A 21509-nucleotide genomic window follows, 5' to 3' on the forward strand; every position below is an offset into this window, starting at 1 on the left:
GACCCAGTTTCAGGTTGTCACATTCCCTACAGACCGCTTTAAAAGACTTTGATAATATTTTGTGAAATTTTCTTGCAAAATGTTGATGAACTTTCAGGCAACATTCCTCCTCCCCTGTAAGGTCAAGGTCTTGACATTCATTTCTGGTGAGAAGGGAATTTATCAGGATGGCAGTAAAAGATAGGACAGGGGTTAGTAACCCAAAGTCTGCGAACCCCTGAGGTTTTGGTATATGTATTTGGATTAATACTTTTATGGAGAGGGTCCAAATATTTCATCCATTTTTAAATAACCTCCAATAATTACAGGAAGTAGATTTTTTTATTTCAAATTACAAAAGAAGGAACTAAGGCTCAGTGAGATTATGTTACTTGTCAGAGATTTCACACACAGCAGATTGCAGAGTGGGAATTTGAACCTAGCTCTGTGTGTGTGTAAATTAAACTCCAAATTCCATGCTTTTTCCACTTGTTACATCCTACTTAGAAAAGTTGAATAGTCAAAAATGATTCTATTCTAGGAAAATTCATTATAGTAAAGCCAGGGAAGATTGAGAGGTTCGAAGACAATGTCCATGCAATGTGTCCTTGGGCACATGCTCGGGATCGGGGGTTCTTAACGGGGCCCATGAGTTTGGATTGAAAAAAAATATTATATTTATTTCACTAACCACAATTTCTTCCTGTTATGAGTATCAATAAGCCACAGGAGTATTTTTGACTTTATCACCAGTAGAAGTCATAGATATTTTCATATCATATTACAGTTGTCACAGATATATCAAAATAACACATATTCGTAACTTCTTCAAAATTATGGCAATTATTATAGCCATCATTGGAGCTTGTTACTTAATGTGTTAATAAAGAAGCACATTTATTACTATATCACAAATTTGGCTTTTTTCAGTATTTTGATAACACTATTTAAAGATGGTTTCTTCCTTATTATCCTATGTATTTCCTCTCATGAGTTTAAATGCATTACCCTGAGCAATTCACAGGCTTCACCAGACTTTCAAAAAGCCTATGGAATAAAAATAGTTTAAGAACTCCCGGTTTGGGTGTTACATCATCATTTCATCATTTCCAAAGGTTCTTTTTTAGTGCATTGAGCCAGGGAAATGCAGCTCAGGATTTTGTACATGTAATATTATTTATTGAAAAGAAAATCTACAAAAGTCATTAATCATCTGGTGGAAAGTAAACTTTTTGGCTTTCAGGAAATGTTTGTAGTTTCTTACTATTTTTTTCATCACTAGTTATATTCTGTCATAGACTGTCTCAACTTGACAGCTCTCTGGGCTTCCACAGAGATGGTTTGGTGAAGAGCAAGGACTTTGGAGACAATCTTCACACGCCAACTTCACCACCTGATAGTGCACAGTAAAGTGACCTTGTGAAAGATACACACTAATCTCTAAACCTCAGTCTCTCCACCTGTAAAATGGGAATAAAGAGGGTTGCTGTGAAGTATATATAAGACAAGAAATGTAAATCACTTAGCACGGCATCGGACAAATGACAACAATAACATTCATTGAAGATGGTCCTGAGTATGGCTTGCTACCCTTATATTCTCCATTCCAGTTTCTCTGAATCTCTTGCACTAAATAGTCGTGGGAATCTTGGCAAGGACAACTTGGGTAAAGCTTTTGCCCTTGCAGACTGAGAGCCCAGAAAGCAGTGTCATAGAGCACGATGGTGAGATTAGAACATGGCAGATCATTGCAGGGGTTTGACTTAAAGAGATTCATGGACTCCAGGAGTAAGATTAACATAGCCCCTCATAATTGTACCTGACCTTCTTGCTCCCGGGAGGCTAAGAAGAAGCTCAACATCTGAGCCGATTCTCCGTCCCTCAGAGGAATCTTTGTTTACAGGGAGCCTTTCTTATTTTTATCCTCTTATTTCCCCAGCAAGATCTGGCAGCTCATCTGTCTCTGTACTTCCACCATCGGCAGGACCACCAGCTTTTGGATTACTTTAGTAACAAGTCCTGAGCCCTGAGCCAACAAAGAAAACTAATAGCACATCTAAGGGAGTCCGCTACCCAGACAGAGGATCAATCAGAACAAATAGACACTTACATTAAAAAAAAAAAGAACTGTGATGACATTGGTTGCCTAATCTAGTTATATAGTTATATTTATCCTTTTTTTTTTGTTCAGGGCAGAGTGACTCCCTCCTTAGGTGAATAATGATTGATCTAAGCTGATCATAAAATTCCATCCCATTGTCAGTGATTGATTTTAGCTTAGACTGATGATGCTCCGTTCCTGGTCAGTTACATCTCAGGGGGAATCTGCTGGGAGTTTCTAGTGAAAGGTTTCCTCACTCATAAAAGGAGATGCTCTAGTTGAAATGCTCCTGTTTTCGCTAGATGTTATTATATCTGCCCGTGGTGTCTGGAATTGTTGCAGCCATTGTGTGATCGTGAGGGGAGACATGACTGACATTGTGAGGAGGGCAGAAAGGCAGACATGTTGGCCCTTATGAGGTTCTACTACTTTCGTGACCAACATGGAACTACCTAAGTACAGACTCCTTGTTATGTGAGTTAGTAATTCCCTTCTTTTTTAAACCATTTTTATGTCATCTCTTCCTTGCAGTTGAAATATCCTATCTGATACAACTGAAGGAATTCAGGTCTAGCCCCCCCAGAAAGTGTTTTGGAGATTTGAAAATATCATAATTTTCCAACTAGAGAATTCAGTAAATGATTTGAGGGAGGCCACTGCTGAGATCCAGATTGGAAGTCACAAAGTGAAAATGCAAAGAGGTCTGTATCATGAAGGAAAAATTAAGAGACTTGGAAGATGGCTCCAGGAGACTTAACATGTAAATAATACATGGTTTAGAAAAAAAATTCTTCCTAATCTAAAGAAAGACTCAAGTCTGTGAGGAGAAGAAAAATATCTTTTTCCACTGTCTCTAAGTTCTCGGCTGGGGCTCCTATAACAAATGACAGATTAACAATAGAAAAGCAAATAAATTTATTGAATATGTTTTAGGTGACATGGGAGCCTTCATAAGACCCGCAGAAGCAGTTTAATCTTAGTGTTTTCATGCTCAGTTTGGTGAAGAGTGGAGAGTCATGGAAAGATGTGATAGGACTAAAAAGGATATGAGCTAAGTGTAATAAACTGGGGGAAACAGCAAGGCTTATTCATTCCAACTCCTTTCATTCTTTCCAGGGTCTTGGAGATAAGGATGCTCTTTTCTTCCATGTATGGGGAGGGCACCTCTCATGTGAGGGTTTGTGACCTGCTTCAGGGGCAGGTCAGAGAGTCCTTCCTGCCCCTGCTGTTTTTCAGATTCCTTCAGCTTAAAACGTTCAGTATGTCAAGATGCTGTATTTTGGGGTGGGGTATCCTGAACGCCATCACCTGTAGATTGAACAGGCTCACCAAATTCCAGGTAGGCTCAATGAGAAAGTGTAGGCACCTAAAGCCTAGCTTGATGACACTCCTGCACTTCAAGGATAAAGCAGTCTCGGATTAGCTTTAGGTTTCTCGTTTGTGACCCTGGAAGCTGGAAGATGCCAGGATACATCTAGAAATGGAGAGCAAGGCAGAGAGGAGGAAAATGAAAATTTCCAAAGGCCTTATCTCATGTGGGTGGCAGGAAGGGGAAGCAGGAAAGGGAAGATATAGCATCTTGATATGGAAAAGAATGTGCCTTTGTGGAGGAAATCATATCTTGTAAATAGTATACATTAGTATATTGTATGTGGTAGCTAATCCTGTGTTTGTGAGCACAGAGAAAGGGAAAGTGGTTTAATAAGGGGAGAAATAGAATGAATGAGAATTTGATCCAAACAGTGGAAACAAGGGGAAAAACAGCACAGGAAATGAATGTTAAATGCAAAGTAAGATGGAAAGAAGATGCGTATGTCAGTTGTTAAATCAAACATGAATGGACTGAATTCTCCCATTAAAAGAGACTGTCAGAGATTGAATTAAAATCTAGCTATTTGCTACTTACAATAAACAGCGTATAAAGAAGGCTTGAAAATAAAGTTATGGTCAAAAAGATTCTAGGCCAAAGCAAACGAAAAGGGAAATAGAAATGGCCATATTACTATCAGATAAATTAGAATTTAAGCTAAACAGCACAAAAGAATAAAGAGGTGAATTATGTGATAATAAAATGTCATTATTCATGAAGAGTATAGAGCAGTCGTAAACATTTAAACAACATAATCACTAAATATATGAATCAGAATCTTAGAAATGAAAGGAAACTTAGTTTAAAAACAGAGTTATAGTGGATACCTTCATATGTCTCTTTCCAATTGAGACATATGAATAGTCAAAACTAAGTAAGGAAATAGAATAACCAAATAATACAATTAATAAGCTTGATTTAGTAAATATACAAAGTAGCTTTCAAATAAAAATATCCCTCAAATAAAAAATATAATTTTGTATTTTCATGGAATATTAAAAAATAGATCATTTACTTGGCCTCAAAGAAAATAGTAATAAATTTTAGATGGCAGAGATTTTTACAGGCCATATTTTTGTAATAACTCAATAAAATTAGAAATAAATAACTCTATGGGATACAGTGAACATTATACTTAGAGGAAAATTTGTAACCTTGAATACCTTCATTATTAAAGGAAAAAAAGGTGAAAAATAAAGGAACCTTATAAAAAGAACAATAAAAATTCTAGGAAGATGGAATAAAGATGAAAGTTGAAATTAATGAAATAGCATTAAACAACTATAGAAAGAATAAATAAATTTATTTCTTTGAATGATTAAAAAGAAAAGATTAACTTATAATGAAGGTTTAAGGAAATAAAAACCCAAGCAGAAAGAAAATCAGTAAGTAGGTACTTGCCTTTCCTGATATAAGAATGTACTATGGGGGCTGGCCCTGTGGCCGAGTGGTTAAGTTCGCGCGCTCCGCTGCAGGCGGCCCAGTGTTTCGTTGGTTCGAATCCTGGGCACGGACATGGCACTGCTCATCAAAGCACGCTGAGGCAGCGTCCCACATACCACAACTAGAAGAACCCACAACGAAGAATATACAACTATGTACCGGGGGCTTTGGGGAGAAAAAGGAAAAAATAAAATCTTAAAAAAAAGAGAATGTACTATGAAGCCACCATAATAAGATTACATTGGCATAGAAATGGACAAATAAATCAATGGAGGAGACTAGAAAATCTATATATAGATATTAATTAAACATGGTATTTCAACTCAGTCAAGAATGGACAACTTAAAATTATTGATGGCCAAATTGCTCCTCCATTTGGAAGAAAATAACTTGAAATGTTATCCCATGTACTGAAAGAAATTCCAGATGAATTAAGATCTAAATGCAAAACGAAACAAAAGTCCTGCCCAAAATATAGGACACCATGGGTATAGTCCAGAGACAAGGAGCTCTTCTTAACCAAGGCCAGGAACACAGAAAGTGTAAAAGAAAGAAATAGACACATTTGACCAAAAAAAAATCATAAACAAAGTCAATACAGAAACAACGGAGAGAGAAGAATAATTATAATGCAAAGGCCAGTAATTACTATCTGCAACATACAGACCTGTTACCAATCATGAAGAAAAACAAAAACAAATCACCCAATAGAAAAAAGGGCAAAGAATATGAAGACACAAGTCCCAGAAAAGCAAGTAGTCAACAAACATCAAGAGCTGTGTATCTTACAGGTAGTTAAAGAAATATCAATTTTTCTTAACTGAGCTACTGGCAATAATTTACTGGAAATTTTTAAAAGTTGCAACACTTATTTTTGATGGTGGTATGGAGAAAAGGGCATTTACCTGTATTTGTTTTGGAAAGCCATCTAGAAATATCTACTAAATGCAAAAATACATTTACCCTTTGACCTAGCAATCCTATTCCTAATAATCCGTCCAACAGGAAGAACAATTCCGCCAGCTGTAGGAGCATTTGCCCGAGGATGTTATTGCAGTATGTTTCATAGAGGAAGAACGATTAGACACAAAGTCATTCCTGTCATTTGGGGGATGGCTGCACAGTGGAGCCTTATCCTACTAGAACATTTACGATTATGAGTCTATAGATACTTACGATTTTGACGGCCATCAGAACATGGACACTAACGTGGGAGAACCCCTCCTAGGTTGTTAACAGAGGTCTCCGGTGGGATGAGGAAAGGGACCAAGAAAATAAGGGAAAAAATGTTGGACGTAATGTATGTATAGTATATTCACATTTATGCTCTATATATGCTTAATAAATGCGTGTGGGACATTTTTAAAAAGCAACAGGAGCTAAGCAACAAGGCATTAAAAAAGTAATAACATTAAGATATTTTGGAGGCCCTAAACCCAGGGCAATACCTGAAACTGAGCAAAAAATTGAGATCAATTGAGAAGTAAAAATTATTTGTGTGGGAGAGATATTACAAATAAAAATGCATAAAAATAAAAACTGTTAAAGATCAAAAAGCTATTATACTGGCTTTTGAATTATGCCTTAAGTCAAAGTGGATGATTTTTAAAAATCTTTTATGTGGCATCAGACCTTGGTGAAATTTCCCCTAAAGGAGTTTTCTAAAATGGGAAATGTAATTAAGCTAATTTTTACCTAGGCTTTCAGACCATGATTTGGGCCGTTATTTAATAATCCATGGTTGAGACTTTTGTAATTTTTCTTTTTACACTATAAAGGGGCCAATCATCAAACGACTATCCACTGCTGCAATAGTGCTAGAGTGCTTTATGTTTATGGATGCTGAGCACGCTGTCCACAATTTTGTGCTACCCAACTAGAAAAAATCAGAGAAATTGCATAGGTGCCCATGATAAACTACCAAGAAATAGTAATCCATGGAATGCTATACTCTGGTCTAGTGACATAAGGAACAATGAGAATTTGAGAGGTGACCTCAAATGTCAAAATGTCTGAAATATATACATTGATTTATTGTGATATCATTTTCACAATTTTTGTGTGTGTGTGTGAGGAAGATTAGCTCTGAGCTAACATCTGTTGCCAATCTTCCTCTTCTTTGCTTGAGGAAAATTGTCCCTGAGCCAACATCTGTGCCCATCTTCCTCTATTTTATGTGGGATGCCACCAAAGTGTGGCTTGACGAGCGGTACTAGGTCTGTGCCTGGGATCCGAACCTGCAAAGTGGGGCACATAAACCCAACCACTCTGCCACCAGGTGGGACCTCATTTTCACAATTTTTGTTAATACCTTCTTCAGCCACAATTTACTTTACTTATTCAACAAATATTTTAGTGCCTACTCGGTTCTAAGTAGCCAAGTCTTATACCTGTTAAATCATTTACCATTTAGTGGGGTAGTAGGTAAATATTACTCCACAACCAACAGAATGATATGTCAACCTATAGGCCACGCAATATGCCATGGATGTGCTTGGACTTTTATGGAATTATGCTCATTTGTTTTTTTTGTCAGAGTGGTCTAGTGCCAAATTAAAACATGTCTGCAGTACCGTACCACTTTAGCCAAATTTACCCGTCTGAAGTTCAACTTTCTTCATGTGATGACGTCTAATATTTCATGTGTTAAGCTTGTCAGTAGTTAGAATCAAAGCCATTGAAACTTTCAAATTGCAAAGGCCACTTGTCCCCATGGGTCTTGCTTAATACGGGACTTTGGCTCCATGGACTAGTTCACTTTCAGCTCTCCGAGGGACTCAAAGTGCTGTTGATATGCAGGATGTTAGGGACCTTCATAGAGGTCTTTGGAATGTAGCTAGGAGTTTGGGGTGGAGAGAAGACGGTCAGCCAGGTGCCAAAATCTTCAATAAATGTTAGTAAGTGACCTGGAGATTGTGTAAGTAACTCGATAACAAAGACTTTTGTGTCTGTGAATTTTAAAACCGAAGCAAGCATTACTTTTTAATCCCAGATTTCCAGAGTAACAAGAATATATATAGAAAATCCATTCAACCAAAATTTCTTAAATACTAGGCACCCTTCCAGGGGCTTGGAAAGCATCAGGAACAAAACAGTCATCTCTGCCCTCATGGGGTTTACATTCCAGCTGGGAGAATAAAGACAAGAAACAAAAAACATAGGAAACAGTAAGTTATAGTGTATTAGAAAGTGATTGAATACATGGAGAAGACGAGCAGAGTGATGGGGATTGGATTTGGCAAAAGATTTTTCTAAAGGATTTGAAAAAGAAGGGATAGCTATCAGAGTATGCCTTAGTTGGATGTAGTTTGCTTCATGCCTTTTTGATGTAATTTGTTAAATTTTTTAATATGTTAGGGAATGTACAGCGTTTGATAAATTGCTTCAACTTTGCCATGTGTCTGCTACAAAGCCAAACATCTTTTGTCATGTGAACAACTTTAAGCAATTATTTTGTTCTAAAATATTTGTATTTAATAGCTTTTCAGAGCAGTCTGTTCTGTTTCAAAATATTTTTTCAAGCTGGTTTGTCGGAAATTTAAATCGTAGTAGGTGAGCTGAGTTTTGACGCATCATAAAGGGTGATGCAGACCAGTGAAGGATCACAGAAGATTTGTGGAAACAGGGAAAGATTTTATTTCAGATTGTAGTGCTTAGAAGTGTATAATAGAATAAAGATCTAAAGCCTATTCAGAAGGTGAGAGAGATTCAGTCAGAGAAAAATATCAGGAGAACATTTAGATGAATGAAAGAATTTTGAGACTTAACTCTCTCTTAGAAGAAGTAATCTTACATTTTTATCCGGCACATATATTTAGGAGAGGAATAATCCTGAGGTTTTTGACAGGTACCCAACTAAAGAGTATAAGTTAACAGTTTGTCTGACAGCCTCAAATGATGCTATGTAGTGAATAGACCTAATTCAGGGCTGCAGTCGAATGGAACGTTATTTCCCTTTTAGTCTGGATTGCATGTTGCTGAGAATAGAATCAGTGTTTCTCTGAATTTCCCCATCCTATATCCCTCCTGGTACTCTTAAGGTCAGTTAAGCACAGTAAATAATCTTCACTCAGCAAGCAACCCAAATCACCATCTTCCTGTCCGACGTAGCCAATAAATTCTAAGCAAACTCTAAACTCCTTGTGAAGCTTCCTAATGGATGCCTCACTGGACTGAAGAGCTTTTGGAAGCAAAATAAAATAATCATCTAAAGTTGAATGTTTTTGGATCAAGGTTACTAGGTCAACACTAAATTTAAAACCAGTTTGAGAGACATTTTTTAATGGCACTTAGAAATTATGGCGAAAGGTCAGGCCGTTACATGCGATGTGGCTCAGATCCTTTGATGCTAAAGATCTACAACTGACTTGTGTGTAAGATATATTTTTTAAAACATTAACTGTGATTTAAAGTAGCAAGAAACAGTGTTCAGGCCAGGGAAAATAAAGTCCGCAACCCCAGTTTTTTGGTTGAAATGGTTTGAGTTCAGTAATTTTATTGAACCTGAAAAAAAATTCTTAATAGCTGCCTGCACAAAGGGAAGTAGGGAAGCTTGCCCCTGTCGATTCCTGCGTAGGAGTTTTGGAGATATTTTGAGATTGCAAGAAAACTGTGGGTGAAATCCATACCAATTAAAGATCTTGTGTGTTTGGAACCATTTAAAAATGCTGCGCAGGGCTCAAAGGAATTAGTAAAGCCTGCTGCAGCACGGCCACGGTCTTAATCTCCAAAGAGAATAGATGCCAGATGTTCGCACCGCCCAAAGGACACCTTGGTCTTCTCGACAGTGTTCAGTCACATTGTCCTTTAATAGATTCAGATGCCTGAAATGATTACGGGTGATAAGACTTTGTGGTTTCTACGTATGAATTATTAATAATCAGCTTGAAGAAATGCACTATTTTTGATAGGCAGGAAAAATAAACATATTATATTAAATTTGATATTTGTAAAAAATTGCCTAAAGCAAAATAGTAGAAATTCTTTGCCTATTTTTTTTTTTTTCATTTCTTTGATTGGCCTAGGGATAGGCATATCCAAAGTAAGTGATTATCTTTTGATTAAGCCCAATTTGGTTGTTAAATAATGAAATATGTTACGATATTTTCTTTATTAATGAATTCATTCAGCAAATCCTTCCATGAGCTAGGTGTTGAGGATCTAGGCATAAACAAAGCAGTCGTGGTCTCCTGGAGCTCGTGATGGAGCTGAAGACGTTAATCAGAAATTCCCGTGGAAGTAAGTAGCTGCTCCGTGGTGCCTCTGCTGTGAAGAGAAGGCCCTGGTGCCGTGAGCGTGTTTGACAGGGGAACCTGACCTCAAGTGAAAGCCCTGGGTTCATTGACTCAGCCTAATTTATTGAGCACCAACTTTGTGTCGAAAAGCAAAACAGATGCCCGTGATCATTTCAAACATGACACTCATAGCTCTGTGTGGGAGACCAAAGATATTAGGAACAACCACAAACAACTTAAAAATAAACCAAAGATAATACAGATTCTAGCGATGGAATTTTATTTAGTCTTTCTTCAAATACAGCTTCTGTTCAGTATTCTAAGGAGCATTCGAATAAGGCTTAAGATGTTTTAGCATGTGGAAATATTTTCATGTCGCTCATTTTATTACAAAAATTCCATCAGAAAAGTAATATTATAACATTTCAAACACTGTCGAAAACAGAGAAAGGTGGGATAAGAGGGAGGGACACCCAGAATCCCCCTATTTTAGCACAAATATCTTTCTGCTCTCTCTCTAGCCCACCCCTAGTTTACCTGCCTTCCCTGCCCGGCTCTCCAGTGCACGGTCTTGGCTCTCTGTCTCCACTTCACGAATACTTTTCAACCCAACAGAATCCAGCTTCTGTTGTCATTGCAATGAGGTGGCTTCCCAAAGTTCCCCAAACCTCCCACCTGTTGAATTTAGCAGTCTCCTCTCAGATCTTATCTGACTACCCTTTCTGTAGATTATGTCACTGCTGTCTGCCTTCCAGCCTTAAACAGTTTTCCTTATTATCCGACTCTGTCCTCATTCCCTTATCCTCCTCCTATTTCTTGAAATGCTCTTTTATTTTCCTTTACAGAGTCTTATTCCTCTGCTCACCTTTTAAATCCCTGTCTGGTTCTCCACTCGCATTATATTCACCTCCTACGTATCCTCATCCGTGACCTCACTGTCTTCTATGCTCTGATGACTTTCATATCTGTGTCTTTAGCCTGGGTCTTACTTCTGAGCCCACATAGCTCTCTGTCGCCTAGAAGGTTCCACACTAAACTGATTTTGTTATTTTCTCTGAAAAAAATGTATGACCAGCATGATCCAGCAAGTCATACAAGCTGGAGACCCTGTGATAATTTGACCTTGCCCTTTTCCTTCAGGACTCCATAGGCACCACCGTCTCCAAAATCCGTGGATTCTGCTATCTTCGTCTCTCTGTAATCTCTCCCCTGCCCTCCAGTCCCACTGCAAATGTCTTCATTTAGAGCTCCGTCAGTTCTGTTCCTGTGTACAGGCTTCCATCTGATATACCTGTTTTCATCCTCGCTCTTAATCCTCACCCTCCAGCCCGCTTCCAGAGCCATCTTCCAAAAACACAAATCTGCTCATGATACTACTACGCTTAAAAGCCCCCAATCATCATGCCATCCAAAATGTCCCTGGCAGCAGTGCCATCTCTATTTAGAACTACCGGGTGACTTGACAAGAAGACGAAAAAGCAAGGTAATTGGTAACCAAAATAAAGTTAATGCTCAAATAGTACATTGCATTTAAATTGTATTAGCATTTCTTATCTTTATGAATTTTTAGAGTCTATAGATCTATGCTAATAATATAATATATAATATATATATAAATATGACTAAAAATTCATATATATAAATTAATAAATATTCATGTATATAAAGTATATATATAATATATCTATATCTATAGATATATATATTCTAAACTCCCTACTTTTTAAGATGAGTATTTTTAGGATCATTTTTTTTTGAGGTTATGCCTAATGAAGCTGAATGGGGCATGGGAGACTATTTGCCAAAAGCAGTGATTTTCTCTTTCGTCATAATTACCATTAACCCATTTTCTTGACTGGGGCACTTTGCCTCTTGAGACTGTTGCTTGTTTGAAGTAATGAAATCATGTCTTCAGCGTAAAGGGCGGGACTTGTCCTCATATTTGCAATGGCAGGAGGGCAGAAATATAATAAATTCTTAGACCATATCAAACAATCAAACATAACATTGAAAAGCGGTCTAAGAAACTTCTTTCCGCTGAACCAGCCCAGGAGGAGACCGTCCTGCCCCGCCTCGATTCTGACTCAGAGGGCACGCAGGTGTCAGAAAGTAAGTGTGCATCACACACAGTGACTTAGGATCACTTCTGAGCCGGAGTCAAATCTGAGCCAGTTAAAGCTGCTAAATGATTTTGAAATTTTTATCAGTAAGATAAAACATAATGTAATTGTGGTTAGTGGAAGAATTATGATGCCTAAAATCTGTTGCTTCTTCCCATAAAATATTACATCAAGAGACTGAAATCTTCAGCTTATTGAAAAGAAATGTCGGCTTCTTGTTCAAGATGATAGACTGAACGTACGTGTTTGTTTCCCCTCTCTCCCAAGACCCCTCTTTAAAGTGAGAGTAGAAAAGAGGAAGAAAGAGAAGGAGGAGGAGGAGGAGGAAGGAGTAAAAGAGGAAGAAACCCATTGTAAAGAGAATTGGAGTGGGGAGGACACCCGAGCAGACGAGAAATTTTAACCAATTTTTCCAAAAAAATTGCCGGGAACAACACAGGGGCCTGACCACAAGGTGTTTAATGGAAAGTCTGAAGAACGGCTAGACCAGTCTCGCATCCTCCTCACTTTCCTGTTTGGGATGACAGAGCGTCAGTTACTCACAGGAAAAGGAAAGAAACAGGAAGGGTGCTCTCTTGAGATATTACACGGCCTGTCTGGGAGCACGGGGCCTGCCACCAGGGTGTGGACGCTCCAGAGTGAGCGCTGTCCTCTCAGGTGTTCCGGGGGTCCCAGGACAAACCCCGACCGTCAGCAAATGGTGACGTGTTCACAGAGCTCCCGGTCAGCTCTCTGTTCAGAGTTAAGACCTACTCATAGAGAAACAGACCCATTCTCTACCTAAGAGCAGAGGAAGCCTGTACCAGCTGCACAGGATAACTGACCCAGACGTGCGTTCTGAAATAGAAATGGTTGACCAAGGATCACCAGGGATGTGTGAGGAAATCCAGGAGCGTGAAGGGTGAAAACCGAGATAAAGAGAACAACTGCACCAGAAGAAGCAGGGATAGTTTAGAGAAAAACTAACATAAGATCTTCTCACAGATGTCTGAAATGTTATTTCATTTACAAAATAAGAGGATGATGATGAGATATATATATATATACATATACATATATATATATATATATATGTATATATATATATATATATAAAGAGCAACTGGAGACCAGGAATAATGTGAAAAAATAAGTTGCCAAAAGAGACCTATGATGCAAGGCCATTTATATACATTTTTAAGCATTTGAAACATTATTTATCATTTATGGCTATAGACATACAGAAAACAAATCAAAACAAGTGTGGGGATGGCACCTAAACAGTTATCTTTGGGGCCAGGAAGTGTAGGAGTAGGGGAGAAGGTTGGATTTGCATCATTTTATTTTGTTAGAAAAAGAGAACGGGGCCAGCCCGGTGGTGCAGTGGTTAAGTTCACGTGCTTGACTTCGGAGGCCCAGGATTTGGGGACCTGGATCCCGGGTGGGGACCTGTGCACCGCTTGTCAGGCCGTACTGAGGCACTGTCCCACATACAAAATAGAGCAGGGTTGACACAGATGGTAACTCAGTGACAATCTTCCTCAAAAAGAGGAAGGTTGGCAACAGATGTTAGCTCAGGGCCAGTCTTCCTCACCCAAACAACAACAACAACAAAAAGTGAAAAAGAGAAAAATCTGAAACAAATATAGAAAAAAAGTTATTTTCTGTTAAATCTGGTTAGTTAATATCTGTTAAATCATGGATGCCTATTATATTATTATGTATACTTTTACCTATGTTTGAAATATTTATAATTAAAAATTCAAAAATTAAAATGTTGAATTGCAGAAAAACTTTGTACAATTGTATAATAGAGTCATGGTCCAAACAAAAAAATAAAACAAAATGTGACATGACTTTTAACACGTGATGCAGTGTCAAAAAAGGAAAATCTGTTTGACTTTGGGCAGCCTGGGATTATGATAATTGGACCCTTAGAGAAGGAAATACAACCCCAGTACTCTGTAGCTCTGTGGTAAGCAACATGTATATAGCCATAATAATACAAGTGCTGTTTATTAGTTTTCAACTCTGAGACTCAATATGTAGAAAAACCCAGCAGACCTCATTGTGTCTGGGCATTGGAACGGAGCGGAGGAGTAGGTGGAGGGAGCATCAGGATGCTGAGGCTGTCCTACAGAGTGGAGAGTCAAACCACAGCAAGCTATAGGATTGTCGTGCATTCGTTATTTGTTCCTCAGTTTTTTGCAACATCTCTGATGTCACTCTTTGATGTGGTTGGCAGTACGGTGGTGAACAACACAGACAAACTTGCTGCTCTTATGTAACTTACATTCTAGTTGAAGAGGCGGGCATTACCAGACAAGGTTTTAAAAGAATTAAAAATGTAGCTATCGAAAATTGTAAGGGGCAAGAGAGGGAAGATTAGTATAAGTATGAGTGCTAAATCTTCATCTTTTCACAAGAGGGAATCAGCTTTTCACATCTAAAACAGCACTGTCCAATGGCGCAAATGTTCTATATGTGTGGAAATGATGGTGGAAATGTTCTATATCTATATCTGTGTTGGACTGTGTTGTCCAACGTAGTAACCATTAACTATGTGTGACTTGAGAACTTGAAATGTGACTAGTGTGACTGAGGAACTGAAATTTTCACTTTACTTAATTTTAATTAATTTAAATTTAAATTATGATACATGTCTGGTAGCTACTGTATTGGACAGCACAAATTTAAAATGAAGGAATCAAGAAATATCAGCGTAAGTGTATGTTTTAGAATTAAACCAAAAACTTGTTAAACGTGGTTGTCTGCAGTGGTGGGGAGAATTGAAAGGGAATATTTCACTATGAGTCATCTTGCACAATTTGATTTTCTACACATGTATATGTTTGACTGATTACTACTTAAACTTTTGGGTCTTTGAGGGGGAATAGAGAATCATCCTTTTTAAAATGAAATAGAAGTTATACTTGAAGTGTCAATGAAGTGAATAATTGGGCAAGAATCAGGGCTCTAAGCATCAAATAATTCTTGTTAGCAGGGGGTCTTCATAGAGAGTTTTATTATTTGGCTGGAAGTAGCTAATAAGGTAAATTGTGGTCACTGAGGTTAACAGATTGTGGCTACAAAGAAACTAAAAGCTACAAATTTTGAAATATGGTCCTAGAATTATAGAGCTGTGAGAATTGGTACACACAGAAAAATATAGATGTGCAAATATAGATCTCCAGCTAGTCTCACCAAAGCCATGTGTCATCATTATTAAACCATCGCCCAAGCCCAACTGGGATTTATTGTGCTCAAACTTACTTTGCGTTTGAAGATGATAAAATATTTGTAATTACATTTCAATTCAATGAGTTCTTGGTCATGAGTAGTTTCTGCTGTGTTCTGCCGAGGGGTCATGTAGCCGACTCCGCTGAGGTTTCTAATTTTTATTTGGAGGTTGGGGGAGGATGTAGGGGAAGTGGAAGCTGTATAGCAACCGTCGGTAAATGAAGAATAGGGGAATGAGGGCCGCATTTTCTAGACGTGCTACAGATGGAATTGGCTTCAACTTGTTTATAATCTGCTGCTAGTTTTAACAACTTGTTTCAAAGATTTTTGAAAGGACGGAGGAAAAAGTTGGAATAGAGGGCTGGGAAAGTTTGTCTCAGGAGGCAGTTGGAGTAAAACATGTACAATTTGTCAACAGAACATTACTTGTGGAGAGCTATGTCACTGTTCAGTTATGGGTTCAAGTAGACTCAGAGCAGCTTTATTAAGCTACATTATGAGTGAGAAGGAACCATTTTTTTTTCACTGCAATCTAAAAAAATTCATTCTAGTTGGATGGTAGCAAGCACCAAGGATCTTCTATTAATAAACTGGATCACTTGCTCTTATATTTGAGGTGTAAATGAATTTCTGGATTTGCTTCACATTATACCCACAGTACTGTTATGTCTGCAGGGTAATTTGGCCAGTGGTTGGATAAAATGGAAGCAGAGGTCCCATATTTCAGCTTGTCTGCTTTAGCTGGAGTACCTGTATTTATTTACATCTCAAGATCAGAATCCTTTAAGGGGAGAGCCTATTTATTGAATATAAGATATTCTTGATAATAATAGGCTAATAAAGTTTATATTCTTGGAAATAGAATGATAATATGCCCAAATCCAACCTCATCAAATAGAAACAAAGGGCTGTATTGGGGATGGGGTGAGCCAACTCTGTTTATACAGGTTTTCACATGACTTCCCTTTTAAAAAGTGCATGGAATGCATCCAAAACAAATAATGTTTTGTTAGATGAGAAGACCAAAAGGGAAATCCTAGAGAAAGGAGGATGGATGATCTTTCTTTAATGTCAAAACTGACATAAACACCCCCCTCCCCCTTTGCTCAAGATCATTTTCTCAACAAGACCCAGATTGCTGCAGTCTTTGCCTATCACCCTTTGAAGCACTTTCCTTGTTATTAGGAGTGGGGGCAGGGTTTCCTTTGAGGATTTTTACAGCAGTGAAGAGTTCCTCCTTTAAATACTTTCACATGATGAGGGAATGCCGCTTTCAAAGTGCTGTCATCGCTGTGCCTTCTCTGCCATAAGACAGTTTATTCTTGGATGAAGGTCCTTCTTAGTTTGACTGTCAATAGGACCTACCTTTCTGATGGATTCTCTTTCTATAGAGCTTCGATTTTTCTGAGAGATCTAGCAGAAGAAGTCAACATTCTCTTTTGTTACTCTTCTTGGTGAAGTTGCATGATTCTCCTTTGAAATGTGTTCCATCACGTGGGATTATAGTCTTCAACATGGCTGCCCTTGGCAGTCTCCACTGATTAAGATCTCGGTCCAATAGCGCATCTTGAAAACTGCGTTTCTTTTACAGTGCAAAGGGACACTGAACTTGGGGGAGTTTTGAAATATCTTCTTTTTAGTGTTTCTTCCAATGTTTAAATAACACCATGGTAAACAACAAATTAACTATTTAAGTGTCAACACTTTTCTGAGAAACACTGAAATCTTTTGAGAACCTCTAGTCTGTGTCACCACCTCACGCTGCTCAATTCTTGAATATAGTCTTCTGGAAAATTCTGTAAATATTGAATTCATGAAAACAAAATGTATAGCTGTATAGTTTTAATAGCTCTTTGAAAAGTCTTCACTAAAATCTTTAGTAGGCAATGATTCATAGTTAGGAAAGAATTAGAATTAAGAAACTGCAAATAGAATTAACAGTTTTCTCAATATTATTGCCTAAGGGTGACCTTCCAAGTCTTGGTGGTTGTTTTAGGTAAGAGAATAAGAAGCTACCTACGTTCCAAACTAGATTACATCATTTACCTCATTACTGTTGGACTTTCCCTTTGAACAGTTTGGTCCTCAGAAGGGGAGAGCATCAGTGTTGTTAGGATACACTCCTTGTTGGCTTCCACCTGGAGGTCCCAAGTGCAAAGGTGTAACTATCAACTAATCCAGACGTGGAAACACATTTCTTAAAACTTGCAACCTCCTTCCTGTGCGAGTGTTTACGTGAACGACCTCCCAGCCTTTTACTGAGGAAGAAAGTGGAACACAGGAAGAGAGCCCAAGACTGAAGTCAGAACACCTGGATTCTCGTTCGGGCTCTGCCACTTACTGCCTGTGTAATGTTGGCTAGTAACTTCACCTCTGGTCCCCTGACCCCGCCTCCTCCTCAGAACCCTGGAAAGTGAGTGACCTAGATGATCTTCATGTTTTTCCCACGCTAAATAAATAATAAGGCTACTTCACCTACATAGAGAGGCTGAATTACAGTGATTGAGCCAAGTTGGATGTTCCAGCGAGAAATTAACATTGATATTTCTTAATTTAGTACGTAAAAAGGGAATATGATTACATTCTTTCTTCTGTGCGACTGTGTGATGTACCACAATTATTCATCCCACTAACTTGTTTAAGGCTAATTGGGCATCAATTTAATAAATGTTTGAAGTGTGCCTCTGGGCTATACACCATGGTGGACAGTGAGAGTGCTCAGTCACTGGTTTCAGAATCTGCCTGCAAGGAGCTCACCACCTAGTCAGGGAGGAAGGCACGAAAACTGATAAATCACAGATCGGGTGTGCTAAGTAGAACAAGGCAAGTACACAGAAGATGCAGAGGTACCACTGGGGGAGATATATATATATTTCTCTGTATCTATTTTGAATTCTATAAATAGGAAAATATGTGTGTGAGGGGGTAGCTAAGGTTTTTTTTTTAAACCTGTTTGTCTGTTTACTACTGAATCAAGTATGTCCCCCCATAATATTAGTTGCCATAAACTGCAATCAAATGAGTCATCATATGGGAGGTTGAAAGAAGCCAGAATGTTCTCTTTCTTTTCTTAGATAAATGACTTTCCTTTTCAATGTCCTCCAACCTCACCCTTAAACCTCTCTTTACTAGCAACTGGCACTTCTGCCGTTGAACAACAAAAAAGAACACCTAAATGAGTCAAGTAGTCATTATAAACCAAGTGCTATAGCCTAGAATGTCTTCAGGTTCTCTTTAAAATTTAGAAAATAGGGAGAAATGAGATCTCTGAAAAATACTGGTGTGTCTTAGCGTAATTAATTTTTATGGAATGGTATATCTACAGGGTTACAATTTTCCTGGTGATTCGCAGCAATCTTGAACTCACATCGCGGAATTGTAAAGCGTCTAAGCTCGGGGTGTTACATCTCGCACTGACTCTGAAAGCCGACTGTCACCCGCACAGCAGGGGTGGGGAGCTCCACGGATTCCTCATAAAAACTTGGCCTGAGCTAATTTGTTTTGTTTGAAACTGGAAATGGTATTGTCGAAGTTTGCGTTCTGTTTGCTTTCAATAGGTGTGTCCGCACAAAGCACCGTGTTTCTAAAGGCCTCCTCCTTTCTGCAGGAATAAATTTGGCTCCTGAAGAAGAAAAAGAATTGCAACAGCAATTCAGCAACATCGCACCTCTTTCATTATTTCGGGGATGCAGGCTTCTGCTCAGCTGCTCCAGACATATTTTCTGGAAACACGTAAAAACATGCCCATAAGTACTGAACATAAAACCCTACAGTACACTCATAACCGTTTGTACAACCTTGTGGTCCACTTACCATTGACTTTCTTAGAGCTGTGTGCATATTTTAAAAATCATTAGAAAAAATGAAAATTGGAACAAGATGCTATTTGAGAGAAGGTGCTCCCCAGAGTTGCCTGAGGAACACTGCTCCATGCCTTTCCTCTGTGAAGTGAGCAAGACTCTCGCCCATAAAAGAGACAGAAGCTGTGCTTTCCAGATAGCGCCTGTCCCAAGAAATTAGATTAAGATGGAAACAACAGAGTATTCACTTTTTTAAAAAAATGTTTTAACCACCTAAACCAAGTACTGAAAAAGCATGCTTCTTAAAGAGGCATGGAATAGCTGAAAAGTTAATGGCCAGACCCATTGGATTGTGTTTTGGAAAACGTCACACTATTAAGACTCGTGGTGCTTCAGGGCCATGGCCAGGGAGTCCGAAGATAAGAGAGAACAGAAAGTGGTGAGAGAGAGAGCTTTATCAGTTCAGGCATGCTCTAGAAAGCTACTGGATGGTCTGAGAATAGCTCATGAAACATAAAATCCCAAGGCAACTGTAATCTGTATGTGAGGAAAAGGTTACTCTTAAAAAATAGTTGCATTCTTGGAAAATGTATTATCCTTCAGCTTTTGACCTTTTTTTCTTTTCAGGTTGAAAAAGTTAAGCATGATTCATATACTAAGGATTTCCATTCTTTGCTTAGTATTTCTTTAAAACTGCATTCTAACCATGACTGTTTCTCTCTCCTCTCTGTTTTGGTTCCTGTGCCTGCTCTGCCCCAGGTTGGCCTTCATTCCATGACGTGATCAGTTCAGATGCAATCACATTCACAGATGACTTTTCCTACGGGATGCACAGGGTGGAAACAAGCTGCTCCCAGGTCAGTTAACCCAACCCCAAAACCCAGTGTGTCACTCACTCTGCCTTGAAAACATCTTCATGACTCCTAGTTGTGCTAAATATAGCAGCAAAAGCCACATGACTGACCACAAGCACAATGAAGTCTCCATAGAATTCTAATGATATCTGAGTGTTCAGGTGGTTAGCATGTCCAGTTAAATGTCAGTCATTGGCTTCAACACTCTTTAACAAAATCCTTGGTAGGGAAATTCATCTTCAGTTGACGCGATACAGCAGGCAGTGGGCTCTTCTTAGGGGTGCGCGTATTTCATTACATGGCCTTACGTCATCTCATGTCTAGATAATCCCCCTCTCCCTGCAGTTCTGTGTGCCCCTTGCTCAGTGATGATACTTTTAACGGTCATGATCCAAACACGGTCACCAAAGACCTAAGAAACAGCCTTCCTTGGGTGCGTGTGAGGAGGGAGGTTGGAGAATGGCCTTGGGAAGAGGAAGTTCAGTGGTCGCTGCGTGAAGGCAGAGTGGGAATACGCAATAAGGTAATTCCTTCTCCACTTCTCCTGGTCTGTAGACCTATCCTCATTTCCAAAGATGTTCTGTTTCCTTCCTTCCACCCTGCTCTAACCAACGTAGTGCTGGCTCTGAGGGAGAAAATGAGCGTGTGTTGAGGAGGAGGCCAAAATTGCTAATCTGTCATCCCAAGCAAGAGAGTTGAACTTGTGGGTGTTTTGTGCTCAGAGCCAGAGGCATGACCAGAACGTTCTTGTGCACAGAATAAGAACAACTGCATACTCTCTTCTAGTATCTACTAGATAGGACTATCTACTAGAGTAGGTAGTCCTGTTCTCATCTTGCTTTAGGTAGTGAGATGATAGTCTGAGTATTGTGACGCTGAAATTCATTGATACCGGGGTATTTGGGTGGGGGAGGTCTGTTGCACATATCAGAGGTAAAGGGGGTACAGTCGGGCACCTGGAATAGGGAAGTGATGGCCATGTGGGACTCCCTCAGCGTTCTTTACCCGCCCTGTCTCCCCCTTCATCGGGCGGGAGAGTTTTAGGGAGTAGGTGGCATATTTACTACCAAGTAGGGAGGGAGATTGGTTTGAACCCAACCATCTCATGAATTTCTGTTTACATTTTTTTTAAAAAGAAATAAGGCTAGCAAGTTTACTGTCTTCTAAGTATGAGGACCACTCTCTTCCTTCATATTTTATCTAAGTCACATTTTCACTTTACTCTTGTTTCTCAGATATGAGTCTCTGAGCAAGATAGTGGCACTTTCTGATTCTGAGTCTCACCCCTACAGATTCTGATTTCATTGGTCTGGGTGAGGCCTGAACATCAGCGTTTTTAAAAGCGCCCCTGGTTAATGCTCACAATAACCGTATGAGGTGGATTACCGTA

The 21509-nt window shown here is 38.9% G+C and overlaps 1 protein-coding gene across 9 annotated transcripts in view; it reads left to right on the forward strand.

Moving 5' to 3' along the window:
• The window catches only part of MSRB3 (methionine sulfoxide reductase B3), a 157755-nt gene that overhangs the window by 125583 nt on the left and 10663 nt on the right, over positions 1-21509 (forward strand). For 8 of the 9 annotated variants that reach the window (XM_070619677.1, XM_070619670.1, XM_070619672.1 and 5 more), the window contains one exon: positions 20025-20122. The exons of the other annotated variant lie outside the window; for it this stretch is intronic. In XM_070619677.1, coding sequence (XP_070475778.1) covers positions 20025-20122 — 98 coding nt within the window. The remainder of the gene's footprint in view (positions 1-20024; positions 20123-21509) is intronic. 9 annotated transcript variants of the gene reach the window in all.

This window comes from Equus przewalskii, chromosome 5 (genome assembly GCF_037783145.1).
Source record: "Equus przewalskii isolate Varuska chromosome 5, EquPr2, whole genome shotgun sequence".
In the NCBI taxonomy this organism is placed as follows: domain Eukaryota; kingdom Metazoa; phylum Chordata; class Mammalia; order Perissodactyla; family Equidae; genus Equus; species Equus przewalskii.